At 38.5% G+C, this 20,929-nt stretch overlaps 2 protein-coding genes and 1 non-coding gene across 3 annotated transcripts; 1 reads left to right on the forward strand and 2 right to left on the reverse strand.

Annotated features, from left to right (window-relative positions):
* Window positions 1-5,702: 5,702 nt before the first annotated feature.
* LOC145785949 (lactadherin-like) lies at window positions 5,703-8,086 on the reverse strand. Its single transcript, XM_082597642.1, has 3 exons — window positions 7,954-8,086; window positions 6,884-7,059; window positions 5,703-5,840 (listed from the first exon to the last, which is right to left on the reverse strand). Exons 1-3 carry the CDS (start codon window positions 8,084-8,086, stop codon window positions 5,703-5,705), a joined length of 447 nt encoding a protein of 148 aa, XP_082453768.1.
* A 5,379-nt stretch (window positions 8,087-13,465) lies between these two features.
* On the reverse strand, window positions 13,466-20,348 carry LOC145785950 (neuronal pentraxin-2-like). Its single transcript, XM_082597643.1, has 3 exons — window positions 20,157-20,348; window positions 19,760-19,935; window positions 13,466-16,500 (listed from the first exon to the last, which is right to left on the reverse strand). The coding sequence occupies exons 1-3, from the start codon at window positions 20,346-20,348 to the stop codon at window positions 16,326-16,328; spliced, it is 543 nt and encodes a 180-aa protein (XP_082453769.1). The 3' UTR covers window positions 13,466-16,325.
* Window positions 13,719-13,790, forward strand: Trnaa-ugc (transfer RNA alanine (anticodon UGC)). Its single transcript has one exon. It is a non-coding gene; the product is annotated as a tRNA-Ala (tRNA).
* Window positions 20,349-20,929: the final 581 nt, after the last annotated feature.

The raw sequence follows: 20,929 nt of genomic DNA on the forward strand, positions 1-20,929 counted from the left end.
TGACTCCCGGCTGATGCTGGTTGTTGACAAACACCGCTCACCTCTACCCAGGATGTAATAAATTGGGTGGGCGTAGTTGCTGAAGTAAAGGCGGCCGAGAGAAAGGAACTGGCCACCCTACTCTCGTTAGTGCCGATGGCTTAGTATAATGCGAACCTTATCTTCTCATCCCCGGATGCTTGGATTCAAGTGTGGGACTCACCTTTACCTTTATATACATTATCTTTAGATGACATTTAAAATGTAAGTGTCTCAATCTTTCCGGTGTTGCCCTAAGTTGGTTATTCAAGCCGCAACAAGTAATCCATATGACTCAGCTTCCTAAGGTGGTTTCAATCCGAAAAAAGATCCCTACAGTCAAGCAGACTTATTCGGGTGGATTTGATGGTACAACCATTTGCTAATCATATCTATGTATAAGCTTATAAGATTAGTAAAACAGGCTGTGGAGGTTTTTAATGAATAGTAACTATATTTGACATGTAGCCTACACTGTACAGTATAAGCTTATATTACGATGGTACTATAATGTCAAAAGGTTATTGAACAGATTTGGAAAGAAAAAAAGGTATTTTGTTGTAGAAGTGTTCGGAATAACAGTGTATTACAATCCCAGTGCTTCTCTGTCGTATAACTAAGAAACTAACATTATGGATCAGCTCTCTCTAAAAAATTTTGGAGCGGCAATAATTCACCTGCTGGAGCAATCTGGCTTCAACCGGTGCAAACCAGTACAATAGATCACAAACTCATTTGACCTGGCAGCATCTCATTACCGCCTTGTTTCCAATTCATAAAGCAGAAGGTTTAAATATGCAAGAAGACACACTTTGCAACAGATGCAATGGTTTTTATTGACTTCTACAAAATTAAACTCAGTTCATTCAAGGTCGAAGTAATCAGAAAAATCTGGTGATTGACAATTTCGATTTTTTTCAAGCAGCACGATTGGAAAACTACAGGTACAATTTGACTGATTATGAAAAAGAGGAATCCTGTCTCTTTCTTGTTGAAAATTCTGTGTTCATTCCTCTTCCTCTTTCTCTTCTTATGTTGTTTTGTCCTTGATTGTCAATCGATTTTTCAAGCAGGTATCAAAATCCCTCGATCTTTTACATGAAGCATTCCAAACTTTTGTGCTTGAATGTTAACTTAAAGGAAGTAAAAACATGAACGCGATTTAATTGCTTCGTATTAAATTCAATAATTTCCACACAATTTATAGAAAAAAAGTTTTCCTATAGAGCAGTTCTTTATCCAGTAAAAGCTCATTGTCGTTTTCATAGTTTTGCCACTTGTTTTTTTGTTTTTTGTTTTATTATCTTTATCCTGCATTGCGGGAAAGCGGACTTGAGCGCTATGCATCGGTGTACGCCTTCCGACGTACACCTGACCCACGCTGCAGCCGACGGCAATGTCTGTTTCCGGTTGTCTGCTCTACTTATGACTTAAATTTGGTACTACCCATTACTCGAAATCGATCACTGGGTAGAGGCAATTATCGTAAAGTTTCTTGCCCAGAGAAACAACAGCAAGTGCGTGTGGCTGGAGTCGAACATGCAGGCTCTCGACTGCGAACCCAACGCGCTAACCACTCGGCCACTGCTGCCGACACTTCAACAAATATTTTTGATCCTACAAGTGTAGAAAAGTGGTTGTAGCCTACTAATACAAATTCATGCATAAAAATTCAACTACATGTCGAACCTTTTAAAACATTATGGAAAAAAATATCAATCATGTATCAACTTGAGACTACATTAAATTTGATCGTCTTGTTATTGCATAACATAACGACCTCTAGTGTGCACTAATTTGCACACTGTTGCCAGTTAAAACGTTATTTCCAGCCAGTCTGAGAAGTGTTACTTAAACCTTTATGTTGTTAGCCTCCTGTAATGTAACTTTAATTTGCATTGCAATTTGTGAGAGCGCCATTTGTCAGCTTGTAATGCAGTGGATATGGAAGCAAAAGGTATTGAACAACACAATGCAATTTTGTTGAGAAGCTAAGCTGCAACTAGTGACACTTGACAGATCCTATCAGTGGCGGATCCAGACGGTGAAGATTGCTACAATCAGTAGAGGATTCAGAAGGGGACGTTTGGGGCGATTCCTTCCCCAAAAACACAAAAAAGCAACCTTATTCACGGTAGATTTGCAAGGTCGAATCAATGCAAACCCACACATCATTGTTATTTATTCAAATCGTTCTGTATCAACTCCTGCTTACAATATATATGCGTATGAACTTGAGGTTGTGATAACGATATGTAAGGTAAGTGGAATGACCCAAATCTATGATTGACTTGAAATAGACAATCCAGATTAATGGGCGGATTTTCGCATAGCTGTATTCATAATTACTCAGTCAATGAGATTTTTAAGTGAGCTTTGATTGTTCTGCCACAGACAAATGTTTATGCCATTTTGTGATAATTTTTTATTTTTATTTAAACACTGCAATTTTCATCCATGACATGATTCATTTTGACCATGGGTAAAACTATTAAAGAATAGAAGCATTTCGATGTCGGCTACTTTGAGGACAAAACTGTAAAAGGGTGGCAAATTAAAATATTTTTAAAATATTAGACAGAGCGAAAGTTTAGCACCATTTTAGTTAACTTACGAACCAAAGTTTGCTACGAAAGCTGCTTAACTACGTAAATCAGTCGTCAGCGATCATCCAATACAAAAAGAAATTTTATGATCTCATGCGAACTTGGATGACTGACAAAGATGAAGTCAGAACCTATAGGAGACGTGGCAGACTGTGATTGGACAAAACCAAATCGTAGCACATGCTCAACGCTTTTAATTACATTTTGTCATTTTCATCAGCAATATGAGTGGAAACTGCAGTGATTGCATTCCGAGAAGTTAATACGCTCTTATGTAGCAGACATATGTTGCAACGTCGTCAAGCTGTTGATAGTCAGATACAATGTAGTTCTGTCCATGAAAATTGTACTTTATTGCATTCAAACAACGTTAAAGTTCGTCATTAAAATAGATTTTAAACACTTTAACTGATTTAAAATAATTACTTTATTAGGTTGAAACCAGTGCGTGTATGTGTATCCCATCAGGTGGAAAGCTGGTGCAAAGGATGTGTTATAGGTTGTATAAGTTTGTGTAGTGAAGTAATCGTTTTTTTTTTGCAATTTTTTTAAGCAGAAATAACGCTTTTGAGAAGAATGTAGCCTACGTGTAAAATCGTGTTCTACAAAACGTTTTCAGCAAACAGAAGTCGATTTTTCAAACGTTGCATCAATGTAAAAAGGATACACTTGTGACTATAAATGATGATTTGTTGACACCCACCTGCTCATGTTGGCCACCGTTTTGATGCCCTCGACTAAAGTCTTTGCACACGTACCTATTATGGACCTGCATGTGCTTGAGCACAGATGCTTTCGGATATATGCTTCATTTTGTATAACAACGCATGTCGTTTTTACTATTTATTAAAAATAGCAACAATGAAGTTCAATCTCCACATGAAAACCATTGCATCCATCCAGATAGGTCTGTCGCATAGCCACCCAATTTCGCAAACAAAGAAACGCTAAGATCCAGCAACCCTCGCCAAATTCTCGGGGTGTTTGCCTATAAGAAATACATTTCAAGAGCACCTCTCCATTCAATGCCATGCTGAAAGTCATTCAGCCAATTTTGAATAACCGCGCCTGCATCGGTTATTCAAAAACTTCACAAGCATGTGAAACAGTCAGGATTAAGCTTATAAGGATCTTTCCCAATTCGCGGATAAAAATTTCAACAGTAAATTAATTCAGCTTCGGTAGAGAGTTTGTCTTGTTGAATCATAGGCATACGAAGCCGAGCAACGTTATCAAGTTTAGCATATTTAAAGATTATTATATTTACAAAAACACAAAACTACGCAACAATTAAATATCGAACGTTGTCGACATCACAAAATGTCCTCTTCTTTTGTAAATATAATAATCTTTAAATATGCTAAACTTGATAACGTTGCTCGGCTTCGTATGCCTATAGTAAATTAATTTGAGAAGAATTGCAAATATAGGCTACAATGGACCTAATGCTGTTTTAAATTTTTTCGTAAGTTTATTTTGTGAAAGACTGCGTAGTAAGAAAAAATTTCTTTAAAAACCAAAATTTTTCAAAACCCTTGAAGTTATTTTTTATTATTACAACGTTAAGAAAGATTTGCATTTTGTAACTGCTTGAATATTCCAGTGGATGGCAAAGAACGTAAAAATAACATTTAGTTTACATAAGTCTTACGCAGTAGTCAGCATTCTTACAAGTGAAAAATAGGATTGTTTTGCATTGGCCATCAAAGGCAAAGTTTTTGTTTCATTTGTCTTCTTCCTATTAATTTTAATTGTAAACAAATCGTTTCGGAAATTGGTGTTGATTACTGAATGATAGAGCCAGTTGCCTGAACAAAAGTTAGTAGATTTGATGGAGATCAAAAATATATCAAAGCAATAGGAGTAAAGGGCAGATCTTTTCTAAGGCGACTTTCCATTTTGCGACACTTAGTGTACAGAACCGCTGCTAATTAATGCAAATCAGGTTACAACATAATAACAAAATATCGTTTACAATTTTAGGTTAATTCAAGTTAAGATATTTAAAATACAATAAGACAATAAAAGCCAAACGGAAGCTGCAATGTGACCATTCAAAGTCTTCAAGTAAAACAAAACCTTCGTAATAATAATGGCAACATTTATCCAGGGCCACACCCACAGTGCAAGCTATGCTTTTGGGCGCTGTACATCACGATGATGACGAAATAATACGGTACTTTCAGTCATAATGTTTAGTGAAATGAAATGTTTTCAAGCGAGTTCATTGTTTTCATAACCTTCAAATACAAAGTACAGTTCTTTTCTGATTGCTATCAGTCTGGTTCGGGTATAGGAGCAAGAAAGCTAAGCATATATAATATTGTGTTTGTATATTTACGTCAAGGAGTAGAAGCAAAAAAATATATTGTTGATGAATAATATTCGAAATATAGGCTTATTGTTGATAAGTAATCACATCACACATCTTTCACATCAATAGTTAATCTATCGTACTAAAAACGTACTTATTTTGTAGAACAAATAACATTAGATTGAAAACAAAACCTATCAATGCATCAACAAGCGTCACGAAATTAATGAGTTACGGAGGACCACGAAGTTTCAATCGCAGTCCACATTTCTGATGACAAGTAATACCGCATTTTATCTATATACAGTTTGCTCGGATAATTTAGGTGAGAAAAAGATCAAAATTGTAAACAAAGAAACAGCAACATTACGTAACACTGGTTCGACTCATCGAACAAACGTTAATGGCCAGAGCAATGCACTTTCATAGCAGTTCTTTTTTTAGCGACACCTAGCGGGGCAATAATTTACTTGCATCACCACTTCAGCAGCAAATGCAAAAACCGTTAAGCCCACTCCGTTGATCTCGGGCATGCGTTGGTGGTTTTTTAGCCACTACAATTAAGCGAAACTGTTAGAATCAAGCTCCCAAACAAATTTTTTTAGTTCTGAGATACATGCAGTAACAATTGATTGATATTCAAAACAGTACACGATTATATGTCTGCATGGTTTAGCAATGTTTATAACGCAGAACAAGAAATTGATCTCTGCATTTATGCATTTGTTTTTTAACTGAAAAAGTAAAAGATGACTTCTTAAACTTCAGCAGGTTAAATACTCCAGACGGACATCAGGTATATATATCCATTCCAGTATGTGAAATCGAATGATTGTTGCAGTTATTGAAGGCTGGAATCTGCTTGTTATGTGAGCATCTCTGTCTCCGTTTCTTCTGAAAACCTGCAATAAGAAACAGAACTGTGGTAACCACACTCCTGAATATGGGTCAGGCTTTGAAAAGAAAACTTTACAAAAATGTAATTTTTTTTATCTGTTTTAACTCACGGCCAACCTTTGCTGTCAAATTGTTTTCGTAGCGTTTGAATTGGGCTACGTTCGAATTTCGTTACATCGCGTTTAAATTAAGCTTCGACAAATCTTTACATGTAAATCAAACATTGACTGTACAAAACGCTAAAGTGCGTTAGCTCAGTGGTTACGCGCCCGGCTCAAGATCACGCGGCGCTGGTTCGGCTCTCTGGATGTGCGCTTAAGCAACGCATTAAAGGACTGGTCTTCATTCAGCGGGACCTAATGAATGGAATAATTCCCCGGCAACAACACTTCAACAATCGGAAAACTTCACTTTGTCAATCTCGGTAACAGGCCCAGCGTCAAAAGAATCTACAAGTATGCGAAACTACCAGAAATAATCTATTAAGGCGTTGTCAGTCCGAGGATAAAGATTCAAACCCAACCAACCATGACGTTTATTGTCAATGGGAAGTTTAATCGGAATTGAATATTTGCTTGCGATGTTTTACTTTTTTGTGTTAATTCTTCTTATGTCGAGTCTTCTAAAGTTCGTTGATACACCACAGATTGACACATTCTTCCGCAACGGAGTTATAGCCTACACTGACAGGTCCCACCTACTGCACCGGGTGGCAAGCCGAGGGCAAACAAGAAGGTGGTCCGCTGTTTGAGGCTCGGTGCCACAGATACATGCAACAGGGCCCGTGTCGTAGCCCCACTCCACCATTGCAGACTTAATAGGTCCAACACCGGTTCGGAGTCGATTTAATGTTTTCCACTTTGCCCAGGGAGCGTTTGCTCCTGGGGGGAGGGACTCTGATGGTGGGACCTTCAGTTCAGTGTATGATGGGTCGTTATGATGGGTTTGGTGTTAATTATAAACTAAATATTTTTTTAATAACGAATGAGTTTCCTTTTTGCTGATCAGGAATATTTGAAATAATGCCATAAACAGCAGCGAGACTCACCACATCTTTTCCACCGCTGTTTTTTATAAATTCCATGTTGCTACGAGTTTCTCCGTAAGATATTTTGTATTTGGTGACGTAGTTTCCCGTGCCTGAACCTGGCTGTCCTTGAGTGGTTATTCCAACAATACGAAATTGTCCTTGCAAATCCACCTCTAACCATTCGTTGGGCTGAACTGAAAACAGTTAAAAAAGAAGTATCTTATCTTCAAAATGTGGTTAAAACATGTTAAGGATAAAAACGAGAGAGATTTGTCTCTTTCAAGAGGAGCGGTTTTCAAACTAAAAAAGTTAGTGCATGGTCATTTAACATGTTATGCTCACAATAATCATTGTTTTCATTTTCTGGTTTATTTCACAATAGGACAGTCCATAACTTATAAGTAACACAAAAAACAGTACCTGTTAATTCTACCAATCCCATCACAGCCCAATTATGAAAACAATGGAGGCCAAACGAGGCTGGTATCATTTTTCAGTTGATGTTGTGTCATACTCATGACCAAGCAATCAGGTTAAGTTTGCTCGTTTATTGTCCGTGTCGTTTGATTACAGTGACGTAGGCTACGCCTAATTCAAGATTTTAAGATTCTGATTGTACGTCATAGTGTTTTCTACTGAAGCTTCATATTGCTTTCATTCTATCAAGTTTTGTGCTCCCTCTGGACGTAGAAATAATGTCATGACCCAACACTGGGCCATGACCCACCAGTTGAAAACCACTGTCATAGAAGAATGAAACGGATTTATGAAAAACTTTGACTTATGTTTTAATGTGATTTTTTTAAAATAAAATAAGATAATTCACAGACAACAAAACTTCAACATTTGGAAACTTCGCGCTGTCAAACTCGGTGACCGGATCTGCATCAGTGGTTCAAATCCTTTACAAGTATGCGAAACTGCCAGGATTAAGCTCTCAAAAGGCGTTTTCAGTCCTAGGTTAAAAATTCCTACAATCAATCAAACTATCAGACAGTAGTCGATGCTTGATATTAAAAAGACTTTTTAAATATACGGTATACTTTGTTAATTCAAATTTGTTTTGCAAGAAAAATATTTTCACTGACAAGGTTTAGCACGCCAAACGATTCCACCAGATTTTGCTTCTGTGTTGTCCAATCTTCCGTACTTTGCCAAGTAAAGACTACTGTATTCAGATGACGCTCTGATTTGATTGTTTTTGATTCGTTTATCTTTCATTCCAACCGTCCCAGGAGAATCTAAACAAAAAAGCAACGATAAAGAGCAGGGCCTACGAGAGGGGGGTACGGAGGGTACGGCGTACCCTTGAGGGTCCAGGCCTGTCATTGTTGGGGGCACGAAATTGTGATTTTATAGTTTACGTGCAAAAATGTTAGTTTAAAATCATCCTAAACGAGTAAATTCAAGCATAAAAGTTGTTGTTCTTTAGTTCTGGGGGGGGCCCGTAATGTAGCAAAAAGGCCCGAAAAAATAAGCTTAATTGAGTGCATTGCGCGCAAATTAGGGGCCCAAAGTGGTTATCTAATGCTTTACGTGCAAAAATGTTCTGTTAAAAGCACCCTAAAGTAAATGATAGCCTAAAAGTTGATTATTCTCCTGTTCAGATGGGGGGCATAGGGTAGTAAAAGCAGGGTTCAGAAAAACCTAGGCTTTTTTAAAAAATTCAAAGAGAATAAAAGGGTGTACCAGCAAACATCTATTTGATTGGCCCATGATACTAGAAAAGGATCCACAGAGGATACAAACTGATATGAATGAATCAACGAGTGAATAAAGAAATAACAGTTAACCTCTCAAGTACATGTAGCTCCACACAGAGTGAAATTTCCATGCCTTTTGACTCTTTTTTTTTTTTTTAAAAGTAATGTCTAAAAAGACATTATTGACCCAAAAAGAATGACATCTAAAAAGACATTATGAAAAGTAACTACGGACAAAGGCCAGTGTTTCGATCTTCAGATCTCTTCAGCGTAGTAAAGTGAAAGTGGAAAGTTGTCTTGAAGCGTTGGTTGAGATGATGATTTGAAACTTGAGTGATTGTTGTGAGACAATGAGACTGGATTTAAGTTTTAACTTCAGACTTCAGCGAAACGTAATTTTACAGCCTATTAGAAGGTGTGATTTTTTTGAGAGAATTTGTGCTAAGAAATTTGTGCTAACATGTCCGTAGTTACTTTTCATAATGTCTTTTTAGCCATTACTTTTAAAGAAATAAAAAAGAGTCAAAAGGCATGTAAATTTCACTCTGTGTGGAGTTACATGTACTTGAGAGGTTAACTGTTATTTTTTATTCACTCATTTTTTAAAAAAGCCCGGGTGTTTTTGGGCTTTTTTGTGTTTTTTAAAAATTTCTTGAAAAAAGTAGTTTCACGCTTATTTCACTTGAAAAGGAATTTCGGAGTTGGAGCCGGAGTAAAAAAAAGTGACTTCGTTCACCTTTGCTGGGCATGTGGTGAATGCAAAAGTTAATGAAGAAAGGTTATTGGTCAGATGATTAATTTGATTATGTTTTAACAAGATCTTATGTTTGAGCCTTGGCATAGAGAGCTTGACTTGTTGTAGCCTACTAGATACATAGGCTATACCACTCAGTAACGTTAGCGGATTTAATATTTTTTATTAAACACACACAAAAAAAACAAGAAAAAACTACTAAATCCAACGTTTTCGACACAACATAGTGTCCTCATTAGGAATAATTATAGGCTACATCTAAGAGAAATAAACAAATGAATTTGAAAATTTTACATTAAAGTTGTACAAGCGACACCTCTTAACAGCACCATCAACAACCGACACACAAATTCAATGCAGGATAGCCTACACAAATTGGCGAGGGACAGATCACATGATATGCACAACACTAAATAACAGTTTTATTGCAGCCTGATGCTATTATTGCGCACAGATGTCCAATTCTGCATTAAAATGTTGTGCAATACGCCTAAGCAAACATGACGCGTTTTGCCAAAGACAAAAGGGGCTCGGAGTGAGAGGGGGCCCGGAATGACTCTTCGTACCCTTGGTGAAAAATTCTCTCAGAGGCCCTGATAAAGAGTAGAGCATACCCTCCAAGTAGGCTACAATGAAAAAGCACTCGAAGCGTTGATCGAATGAAATTTGATGTAATTTGTAAGACACAAACTTTGCAGCAGCCTGTGCAAATATGCATACTTCTTCACCCACGCCCAAGATGCTAAAACATCTGCCAGATTTTTTAAATTTTGTTCTTTTTTATTTTTTATAAATGCAATTTCACTAAAGTTGTGCTCGAAACTGAAACGGCAACTTTCACAAAAACTGACAAGAACAAACACTTATATGTTTGATGAAGATTTAGAGCGTAATATGGCGAACAAGAAACAATATTTTGAAAAAAGGTTGACAACAAAAATTGTATTGTTCATAGTTTTGCATCAAGCCGGAGTGGAAGTCAATCTTTTTTTAACGAGTTCGTAGCCTATACGTCAAATCTTCTCCGACTTCGACTTCACAGCTCTGATTCTAGGTAGTTCTAAGTTACTGTCTTTCTAATGTTGACTATCGTTACATATTGCCTTTTGTAGAACAACTTAATCTCATGACACATACAGTAGAAATAGACAAGGGTTTAATAAAAGTTGACAAATGCTCGAATTCATCTTTCCTAATGCTTTTAAGACAGAGAATCTCTGTATTTATTATTCTATATTGGCATTGTTTTTCTGGACTACTAATAGAGACCTCTAGAGAGTACTCAGCGACCAGCGTTTGGTATCAAATGTAGAACGTCTGGTCCAATTGGTAAAATAAAGATGGTGTGATCATTGATGATATGGTTTGCGGTGTGTTTCTCAGCACCAAATCAACAGGAGGAAAATCTCATTCACCATTTGTGCACAATCGAAACGGAAAAACATCCACGTAAAGGCGGTTTGAAACGCACCACACCAATCTCAATAACGAGAAGCTGATAAAGCGTTAGCGGGTGTTGGCGACAGAGATGTATAATACCGGAAACTGGTTGTATTTAGTCTTTATTTGACTATTCGTTTGTGGTCTTCCAAGTTGGACGCAAAGGGTTTTTTCCAACTTTACTGAAGAAGAGGCTCAGAAAGGACAAATAGGTGTATTGGTTTTAGCCAATGGGGTGCTTGTTTGGAATACGTAGTATAGGAGACGACTTGCATCCGCTGGTCGCCAACCGAGAGACCAAGTCGCTTTTTTGGTGTGAAACGAAAACATTTTGTCCAGTGGTGTGGGGCGAAATTATCTAAAGACAGTGTGTGTGCCGGCACAGTTGATGTTATGATAGTGAGCACTGCGGCACTAAAAGAAGTGCACAGTACAGTATACTCTGTTGAAGAACAATCAACGGCTTGAGTAGTTGTGCACAGAGTATCAGCTAGAACAGGCTAAACGTTTCAGTAACTCATAAAGACATGGCATTTTTGCGCAGTGACACCAAGTGGCAGAGGTAGCTACGTGTGAGCTAAACATGGTTTGGTTTTGAATATTTATCCTCGGACTGACAAAGCCTTGATAGGTTACTCCTGGTAGTTTCGCATACTTGTAGAGGTTCTTGACTCAGGGCTGGTTACCGAGATTGGCAGAGAGAAGTTTTCCGATTGTTGAAGTGTTGTTGCGGAGGAATTATTCCATTCACTAGGTGCCGCTGAATGGAGAGCAGTCCTTCAACGCGTTGCTCAAACGCACACCCCGAGAGTCGAACCAGCGCCGAGTGATTTTGAGCCGGGCGCGTAACCACTAAGCTAACGGGACGGACAACATTGGGTTAATTATGTGAACGATCCACCTAGTCTATCAGTTAACCTTATTGTATAGGCAGACCTCTTTTGGCGCCCTCGAAGCGGTTGCGGACCCCTACAAAAATATAGCTTTGGTAGAGAGGTCAAACTTCCCACCACTTTTTAGTACTACTGTCCAGCCATTTTACTGCGTGAGAGACTTTTATTGTTACATCACAATTACATTGCTTATTCACTTATATTGTGCCGTCATCACAATAGCAACCTTGGTGTTTGCTGACCTGAAGCCAGTCTTTAGTTTAGTTTTTTCAGAACTTTTAAAAGTTGATTGCTAGATTTTTACCTTCCAGGTCCGTCGTTTCGTCTTGCGATTTAACATTCTTGGTGTGTTCTGACCACCATTTTTATTGCGTTCTGACTGTGCTATTTGTTTATGGACTTCTTATTGTGTAGCTGCAGCCTATTACGGCGCTCCGGTTAACTATAAGTCTATAAACTAACAAGTATGCCTACCTTAAATTTATGCATTTATACTGAGCAAAATCAAGAGACTTGTGACTTTATTTTCCGATCTGTTCCATTCAGCTTTGCGTGCCTACCAAAGGGCTGGTTGAGCAGTCTTTGTGTAGAATATGAACATCGTCATGGCGCGTTGCTGTTACTTGTTAATATAATTGGGATGGAGATGAATCGCATTTGTGGTTTTAAATGTAAGATTATTTCGATTACAATCACAAAAAAACTTCATCATTCTAAGTCTTGTAACTTGTATTTAAAAAAGTACCGTACCGGTACCGTGGTACTTTTTGAAAATAGTATCGGTACCGCGGTAATATTTTTGACCAGTATCGAGTACCGCGGTACTTTTAAATTGTACCGTGCCCATCTCTGCTTAGGATGAATGCATTGCTATTGTTCATGACATTAAGAAATACCAACTTCATATAAGAAATACCAACTTCAAAATATAAAAAACATTTTATGCAAAATTGACCTTACACGCAAATTTAAACATTTTATTGGCCCCCTGAACGCAAAAAAATGAAAATTTTGTTGTTCTGAAAAAGGGCATACCCATGAGGGGGCCCAATCAAAATACAAAACTAATATTCATATAAAAAAACAATATTTTATGCAAAATCAACCTGAGCACGCAAATTTAAACATTTTGTCAGGCCCCCCTAAACTCAAAAAATTGAAATTTCTGTAATTTAATAAAAGGGTATAGCCTATAGGCTACCCAGAAGGGGGCCCCATTCGACATACGGAACTAATATAAAAACAATATTTTATGCAAAATCGTTGAAGTCAATCTTTTTATCGCGTGAATTTAGACATTTTCTCGGGCCCCCTTGAACTCACCGGGCCCCGGTGCAATGCACCGGTTGTCCACCCCTCTTGTGGGCCCTGCCTACAGATAGTATCTCGCTCTAACGAATGTGCAAGGGCATGTGCGAGTGTATACTTTCAGTTGTCACGACGGATAGGCTACAGCCTGAGTAAAATGATGTCCTTAAATTAGAGGTTGAATATAATATTTTTCAACGATAATGATGTTGAGCTCTAAAGCAGTTTAAACTTGCTAAAAAATCATCTAAAAAATTAAATTATCTTGTTCAATTTTCTATTTGAAGCTTCGTCAGTTTTAACTAAACTTAAGTCTAAAAAGTGAAATCACGTAGCCTACGTTTCAGCTAAAACGACGGGAAATCAATCAAACATGGTTTTGGACATACAAGGTGGACAGACAAGTATTTCACCCAGCCATCCAAAGATGTTCCGACACCTACATGCACCAATGAAATGTTTATTGTTTACGTTTAGTTGTCCAAGGATAAAGATGCAAAAAAAAAACAACCAAGTTTTATTGCGATAAAATAAAATATGATCAAAGTTTAAAATTAAAGCAAACTCCAAGTTGGTGTGCTGATACATTCACCAAGACTCGTTCATGTTACTTATGTACTCAGAGCGTTTTATAGGCTATCCACTTGAACTGATGTGTAAGAGAGTGTTTCGGAAAACGTCAAAAAATATCGATCGTTAGGCTATCATCGATTACCCGTTTAAAAATGATCATTTTATGCATTTGAAATCAAGATGGGGATGCAGCTCAGTGGTAGAGCGCATGCTTTGCATGTATGAGGCCCCGGGTTCAATCCCCGGCATCTCCACTTTTGTTTTTAAAACAAGAGAACGTGTTGTGAGGTGATGAAGACCTTGTTTGTTTGTTTATCTTTATCCTGCATTGCGGGAAAGCGGACTTGAGCGCTATGTATCGGTGTACGCCTTCCGACGTACACCTTGACCCACGCTGCAGCCGACGGCAATGTCTGTTTCCGGTTGTCTACTCTGCTTATGACTTAAATTTGGTACCACCCATTACTCGAAATCGATCACTGGGTAGAGGCAATTATCGTAAAGTTTCTTGCCCAGAGAAACAACAGCAGGTACGGGTGGTTGGAATCGACCCTGACCCACGTTGCAGCCGACGGCAATGTCTGTTTCCGGTTGTCTACTCTACTTATGACTTAAATTTGGTATTAGAGAACGTGTTGTACCCATTACTCGAAATCGATCACTGGGTAGAGGCAATTATCGTAAAGTTTCTTGCCCAGAGAATTAACAGCAGGTACGGGTGGCTGGAGTCGAACATGCAGGCTCTCGACTGCGAGCCCAACGCGCTAACCACTCGGCCACTGCTGCCGACCTACAGTGTTGTTTGCCGCGCGTATTTACCGTCCTCGCTTACAGTCAATTACTGCGTTAACGTGAGTTGCAAAGCAGTCGTTCTCAAATCATTTATAAGCATCTCATGGCTTATAAGTTCTTCATACATTATCTCATCCTTACTTCTATTTTCAATATGTTAAAAGCTGTATGCAATAACATACCAGAATTAACGCTTAATTGCTTTTTCAGTATTGAGTATGATACCACCTTTTCTTGGAGTGGGACCTACATTAAGAAGGGACGATGCAACGATAAAACATGTACCTCGCAACTTTTGGGTAAACACCATACCGAGTTACTGTAGTATCTTGAAAGTAATCCCGGTTCGGTCCTAGAATACAAGCGTAATTTATAACACTCACAATGCATGCATCACACAAAACTGTTTTCTACAAAGTTTGCTAAATTTTACTTTTGCCCAAAGTATTACAGTATTGGTGCCTTTGCAAATTGCAATTTGCAAATTGCCTTTGCAAATTTCAACCAAATTGCAATAGTGGTGTTGACCTGTGGTTCACTTCAAAATTAAAAGCAAAGACGTGCTAAAGTGTATTTTAAGCATTCACTTATTTCAATTGATTTACATTGTTATCAAAGCAAGCTACATTCCATTTGATGTAGTTAGTTGTGCGTTGCTCTATATAGGGCCTATGCTTTGCACAAATACGACTGAGGTTCAACCTATACAGCGACTATAAGAATCTATATGTTTTCATAGTATCTGAAGCCGGTTAACAATACGATTGGAATAAAAGTGACGTGAAACGCATATTTCTGCAAAACAAAGCTATTCTGCAGCTAGCGTTATTTTATTAATGCTGAGGAAAATCGTTTTGATATATTTTGATCTTACAAAACATAGTTACCGGTACGCTCAGGGTTGGAAGTCGTTAGTCAAAAAGCAATGATTATTTCACTATTCGATAGTGTCCAAAAAAGCAATGACTTTCCGCTATCGATACTTTAAAAAAGCAATCAATAGCTATTACTAAAAATACTGTATTTTATTGTATTAGCGTATTTAACGACCAGTAATGCCAGGTTGTTTTTTGAAAACAAGATAGTGAATCTAAAAAACAAGCCCAAAACAGGCAAATCAACACAAAAACAAGCCCAATAATTTGCTACCAATACCAATTAGCATAAAGCACGCAGTTTAGCAGTTCAAAATTTTCAATACAACCTTTGCCGTCCATACATCATGTTTATTTCAAGAATGACTTTTGTTTACGCCATTCCAAGCAATAATTATTTTGAAAAGAAGGGATAGTCTGCAATATTAACTACAATAAAAACCTCGCAATTTCAGTGTCATAAAAAAGTTAGAAAAAATTTGACTGGCCAAAAAACAAGCAACCCGCAAACTCTAAAACAATACGCAAACTCGAAAAAAAAAAAAAAACTTGCGGGAAAACCGCAAGGTTGGCAACACTGTTAACGACCTCACTGGCATGTTTTTTTTTGCGAAAACCGGAAGGGGACTAGGTCGGATAGTAATCCGAAAACTAAATCTCGTAAATTCGTTTTGACGACGAAGTAAGTGAACAACAAAAAATGATTCAGCAGTTCTCCTAAATATCGATTAGTGAAAAACGATTAATGATTTCGTTGCTTGCATAAAAAAAGCAGTGAATAACGCACATTCGATATTTATTTTTAAAAGGAATGGGTATAAGCATTCGATATTCAGAAAGCAACGAATAACGCTATCGAATAGTGACAACTAGTCGTTACTTCCAACCCTGGGTACGCTCAAACAGATTTACCCTCAATTTGATATTTTCCAGAAAACATAAATTTCATAAAAAAGTGGGTAGGTCAATTTTAGAATGTAGTTATATTCTGATTTTCCAACAAGCGTCATGGAAAACTTTACTGAATCAAGTCGACCACGTAATTACGCCATGTACAAAGCGCTTGCAAATGCAACACATTGAGCTTGATGAGGAAAATGTTGATGAACGTCTGATATGGAATCAAAGAGTTGGGCATCTGTCCGGAATGCTGTAGGACACTTCTCCATGTAGCTCCACTCTATCCAGGGTAGTTGCAACAGCGATGTCTGTGGGACATTGGCAGCGTCGTGCAATGTTGGAGACTTCTGTGCTCGTCAGAACACGAGGCCAAATTAACAGATTGATGATTTGTCCACTGTGAAAAAATAATAAACATCACAGTCGCTGATAACTACCACGCTTGCCACCAGGGCCGGATTTAGATGATGGGGGGCCCGGGGCACTTTTAGATCGGAGGGCCCCCGTGCAAAAAAAATTTTCGCGCCTCAGGCGCGAAAAACCACCTCTACGTCAACAGTAGCATTAATCCAGCACTGCACACCATTTTGCAGAAACTTTAAAAGGCTGAAAGGAAAAAAATAACACAAAATCACATTTTTTCCACGTAGGAAGGCCCTTCAAAAGTCGGGGGGCCCGGGGGACCTGCCCCCTCTGCCCCTTCCCTAAATCCGGGCCTGCTTGCCACAAGAATTTCAATTAACATTACGTTTGGCAGCCGGGTGCAACAAAATTTGATTAGTGTGTTTCATCCCCGACCTTTAAGTAAATTTGTATGCCATGTTTTCCTGAGGCCGAAATACCGGAATGTAGGCTATCGGTTATCATGTCTACTTGCACTTGGCTACCGAATACATTGTTCATAGAAAGCGTTTTGGCCAGAGTGAAAATATATCTTCAGAGAAAATACAAAATGTTTGCTGTGCTGGTGAGTGTTCAGTCCAGTACGATCGGTGAGGGAAAGCAAGGAAAGCAGTGCTTACCTTAGCGAAAACTATGCAAAATATAATGACTGAATTCTAGGTTTAACTTATTATTTTTATCACGTCTATTTTAACTTGAAAACTACTGTATTCGTGACTAGAATTACTCGTAACGCTTGTGAGTAGTCTAAGTCCTCACCAAACCGCATGTTTTGCCTATAAATGCCAATTGACGCAAACCCTTCTGTCAGAAACAATCACTGAGGCTCCAGGTAAGCAACTATCAAACTTGCTTTCCCAGATTCAAAAATGTCAAAAAACGCCTTCGTTTTAACCAATCCTCACCCGTTTTGCAAAACGTCACCAGCTGCTTAGCCAGTCAGATGTGTTATGGTTATGGTAGGTTAGTTGTGCTTTCCCAGTGACGTCAATGCGTACATTCGCTAGAGCAGGGCTTCCCGATTCGTTTATCACCCCGCACCCCATGGGATTGATGAAGCCAATCTCGCACCCCCCTGTTTTGAAAGCGGAGTAATTCTGAGAAAAAAATTCAAAATACGCACGAAAACAATGCAGAAAAGCAGCTCACCGGCCTTTATATGGCTATTGAATAGGAAAAAGGGCAGCCTTCAACAACGCAATCACACAAAATGCAAAAGCGAATAAAGAAATGACACAAACTGAGAACATAATGGCGTTAATCAACATCTTTGACTTTTCTCCTGCCTCTTCTTTGCAATTATCTGTTCGAAATGCGGAACTTTGTTGGACAATGCATTGCGCAGATCATTTTCGGGGTCCAGGGCGTTGCGGTATTTATTCTTCATGTAAAGTAGAGATGAAAATCCCGAGTCACACAGCCAAGTGGTAGCAAATGGAACCAAAACTCGCAATGCTTTCTTAGCCAGAGTTGGATACCCAGTTTGAACGCTGTACCAGAAAGTTTCGAGTGAACTGGACTCATAAAGCAGCTTTGTCGATTGGCATACTTGCATATCTATCAGATGTTCCTTATCTTCATCCTCATCTCCCATCTTCTCTAATTTGAAGGCAAAGGGGTTAATGATTCAAGTTTCCGGTTCTTCCAGATCTTCTGGGGAGAAATATCCATCAAATGACTCTCTCAGGCTTTCCAAGTGCTGACTGATTTCTACCTTGACATATTATCGCATTATCCCGCCACCAATCACGTGAAGTTCGGACCACAGCTTTTTTGTTATCAGCAACTTGTCGGGTGGTATTTTCTTGTTGTTGTGCATTGTGCTGTAGCCTATAGGCCAATATACAGTATAATGGTCTGAGAGATAATCACCACCTCCCTCGTTAAAAAGAATCCATCTCTATATACGGTATAGCTCTTCTTCCTCGGTGGATTCTCGCACCCCTAGCAACAGCTACTCGCACCCCCAGGGGGTGCGGGCACCCCCAATCGGGAAGCCCTGCGCTAGAGCGACTAGACTAACTCGTCAGAATGGTATCCCGTCACGGTAAACGCACCGCATCATAATGCCAAAAAGCTTGTTGCTGTTTTTTGATGTCTCCTCGCCATGTACTTTAGCCTACTGTACTAGCTTTCATACTCATGCCTTTGCCCTTTTTACAGCTTTGATATAACGTTACTTCGCCAATGAACGTTCAGGTGCGGATGCAATATTTAGTTTGTTAAGCTTCTATACGCAGGAGGCAAACTTATCCAGCTTTTTGTACAAATTGCTTGCGGTTGTAATGTTTAGGCCAAAGTGTTAGTTTTTGTAGTGTAGGCTTAACTGAATATCTGAGAATGAACATTCATGACGAATTAAACATTTAGACAACTATTATTCCATGTCTAACACAGGATTTTCGTCCTGCAACGTTAAAATTAAGATTGTTTATGACTTCTAAACATTAAATGGATGTATGATCACGACATAGGCGAAGCACAATTTGACAGATTTTTATTTTTGATTTGTTTTGGAAATGCTCTCAGAGCGCACCAAATTGGAAGTGTTTTTCAAAAATTCCTGGGTAACACGCCTTCGGGCTTCGCCCGACGGTTACGCCCTTCGTGCCTACTACCTTGCTGCAGCATATTTCCAAGTTGCTTTCCCAACGGTTTAAGCCACCGAACGTCACTGGTGTTCACTGCTTTGCTTTTGAACTGATAGACGGGAAAAGTCTCTTTCTACTCTCAGTTGAATGACAGTCAAAAATCAACTCTTTTGCCTCTGGCTGGTAACGATCATGCGCAGCATAATTGATGTTGCATGACATGGTAAAGTAAAGGTCCCATACTCAGGTACTGAGCTTTGAGGAATGAGAAGATAAGGTTCTCATTATACTAAGCCTTCGGCACTAAAAAGAGTAGGGTGGCCAGTTCCTTTCTCTCGGCCGCCTTTACTTCAGCAACTATGCCCACCCAATTTATTACACCCTGGGTAGAGGTGAGCGGTGTTTATCAACAACCAGCTGAAGCCAAGTAAAACTACCGAAATAAAATTGAAATTAAAAAATTAAAATATAAGCTTGCTTGAAAAATGCTTGGAGCTGAAGTTTCTTTTAGAGGGTGTTTCGAGATTAAATTTGGAAAACTATTGTACACTTACGTTTAAAAAAAATGTTTTGACACACAATCTTTTGTGCATTTCTTTTGTCTCAGCATATTTAATACAATTTAAATTCTTACAGTTCTGCTGACAAGATTAACTCTCTTACCTAAATGATTGACTGGCATCTAAACCCCGTGCATTAGTACCATCCTGCTCTTGTCCAAGGATCAAATCTCCTCCTCCTTGTACAGGATCGGTGCTTATGACAACTCTATAAGATCTCCCATTGACATATGCTCCTCTTCTGTTGATTCGACTTGAAAACCAAACGCAAACATGAAGCTGTAACAACACTTCGAGTTTATATTAGAGGATGAGGGGTAATTTTAATTTCAACTTTTGCCCTGATTTTAAGATACAACAGTATATTCTGACACCTTTGGTATATATATTTTTTTCATTTTCGTTGAAAATTGAAAAGCAGAAGAAATCACTCTTGTGTGCAACTTAAAACGAAAAAAAATCACAAATCTTTTCTTTATTACGTCACACGTGTAGCCTACCTGTGTCAACGTAGCGACTGAAGAAATTTCAATATTGGAACTCGTTCCACCAACCCAGACACCGATGTTACTGGTGTCACGAAATCCAACTAATATCTCATTTGATTCTGAGCTAACTGCATAGCTAAGGAACCACTCTTCGTCAACGGTAGAGGGCAGTTTAATCCAGGCACAAATAGTCGCTTCTTTCATCGCAGGGAAGTACGATCGATACCTCACGTAGTCGTCAGTTTGATACGCCCGTGGGAAATGATACTTGATCACTGGACAACCTTTACAGGAAGTAGAGAATAGTTTAATGCATACTACGAAAAATTTGTTGAAAAATTCGTTTGTTCATGGTAGCAAAGCTTTTGGATAACATGGTAAGTCCGTAAACTACCATCAACAACTCATAACTTCGGTAACATGCCTTAAAAAGTGTAAATATTCTGGCCTTGTTGAGGCACTTGAATACTTAGTAAGAAAAATCCAATGTCACAGATGATACATCCTATCTCAAAAAACAGAAAAAATGATGATATTTTTGGAATCAGCGCCGCAAATATATTCCAAGGGGCTGTCCATAAAAAACGTCCTTACAAAATTTTAAAAAATTACTCCCTCCCTTCATTTCTGCACTGTAGCAACCCCTCACTCCCCTTGTCCGTGCAGTGCTGACAACATCACTGGTATCTCCGTGACCATGGCTGTTCTATAAAGTTGTATTGCTTGCTTGAGATTACAAATATACTTTTACTGGAGTGGCAGTTTAGAAACCCTCTATAATTAAG

Source organism: Aplidium turbinatum, chromosome 16 (genome assembly GCF_918807975.1).
Source record: "Aplidium turbinatum chromosome 16, kaAplTurb1.1, whole genome shotgun sequence".
Classification (NCBI taxonomy): Eukaryota; Metazoa; Chordata; class Ascidiacea; order Aplousobranchia; family Polyclinidae; genus Aplidium; species Aplidium turbinatum.

Bases quoted from the DNA above. Each gene is read 5' to 3' on its own strand.
- LOC145785949 (XM_082597642.1), bottom strand. From the start codon at position 8,086: ATGAAAGATAAACGAATCAAAAACAATCAAATCAGAGCGTCATCTGAA. The intron at 7,060-7,953 runs GTCAGTGAAAAT...AACTGTTTTCAG, and splicing joins CGTTTGGCGTGCTAAACCTT to TTCAGCCCAACGAATGGTTA. The intron at 5,841-6,883 runs GTGAGTCTCGCT...TTCTTATTGCAG, and splicing joins ACAGCGGTGGAAAAGATGTG to GTTTTCAGAAGAAACGGAGA.
- LOC145785950 (XM_082597643.1), bottom strand. From the start codon at position 20,348: ATGAAAGAAGCGACTATTTGTGCCTGGATTAAACTGCCCTCTACCGTT. The intron at 19,936-20,156 runs GTAGGCTACACG...GTGTTGTTACAG, and splicing joins CAGTCGCTACGTTGACACAG to CTTCATGTTTGCGTTTGGTT. The intron at 16,501-19,759 runs GTAAGAGAGTTA...ATTTTTTCACAG, and splicing joins GATGCCAGTCAATCATTTAG to TGGACAAATCATCAATCTGT.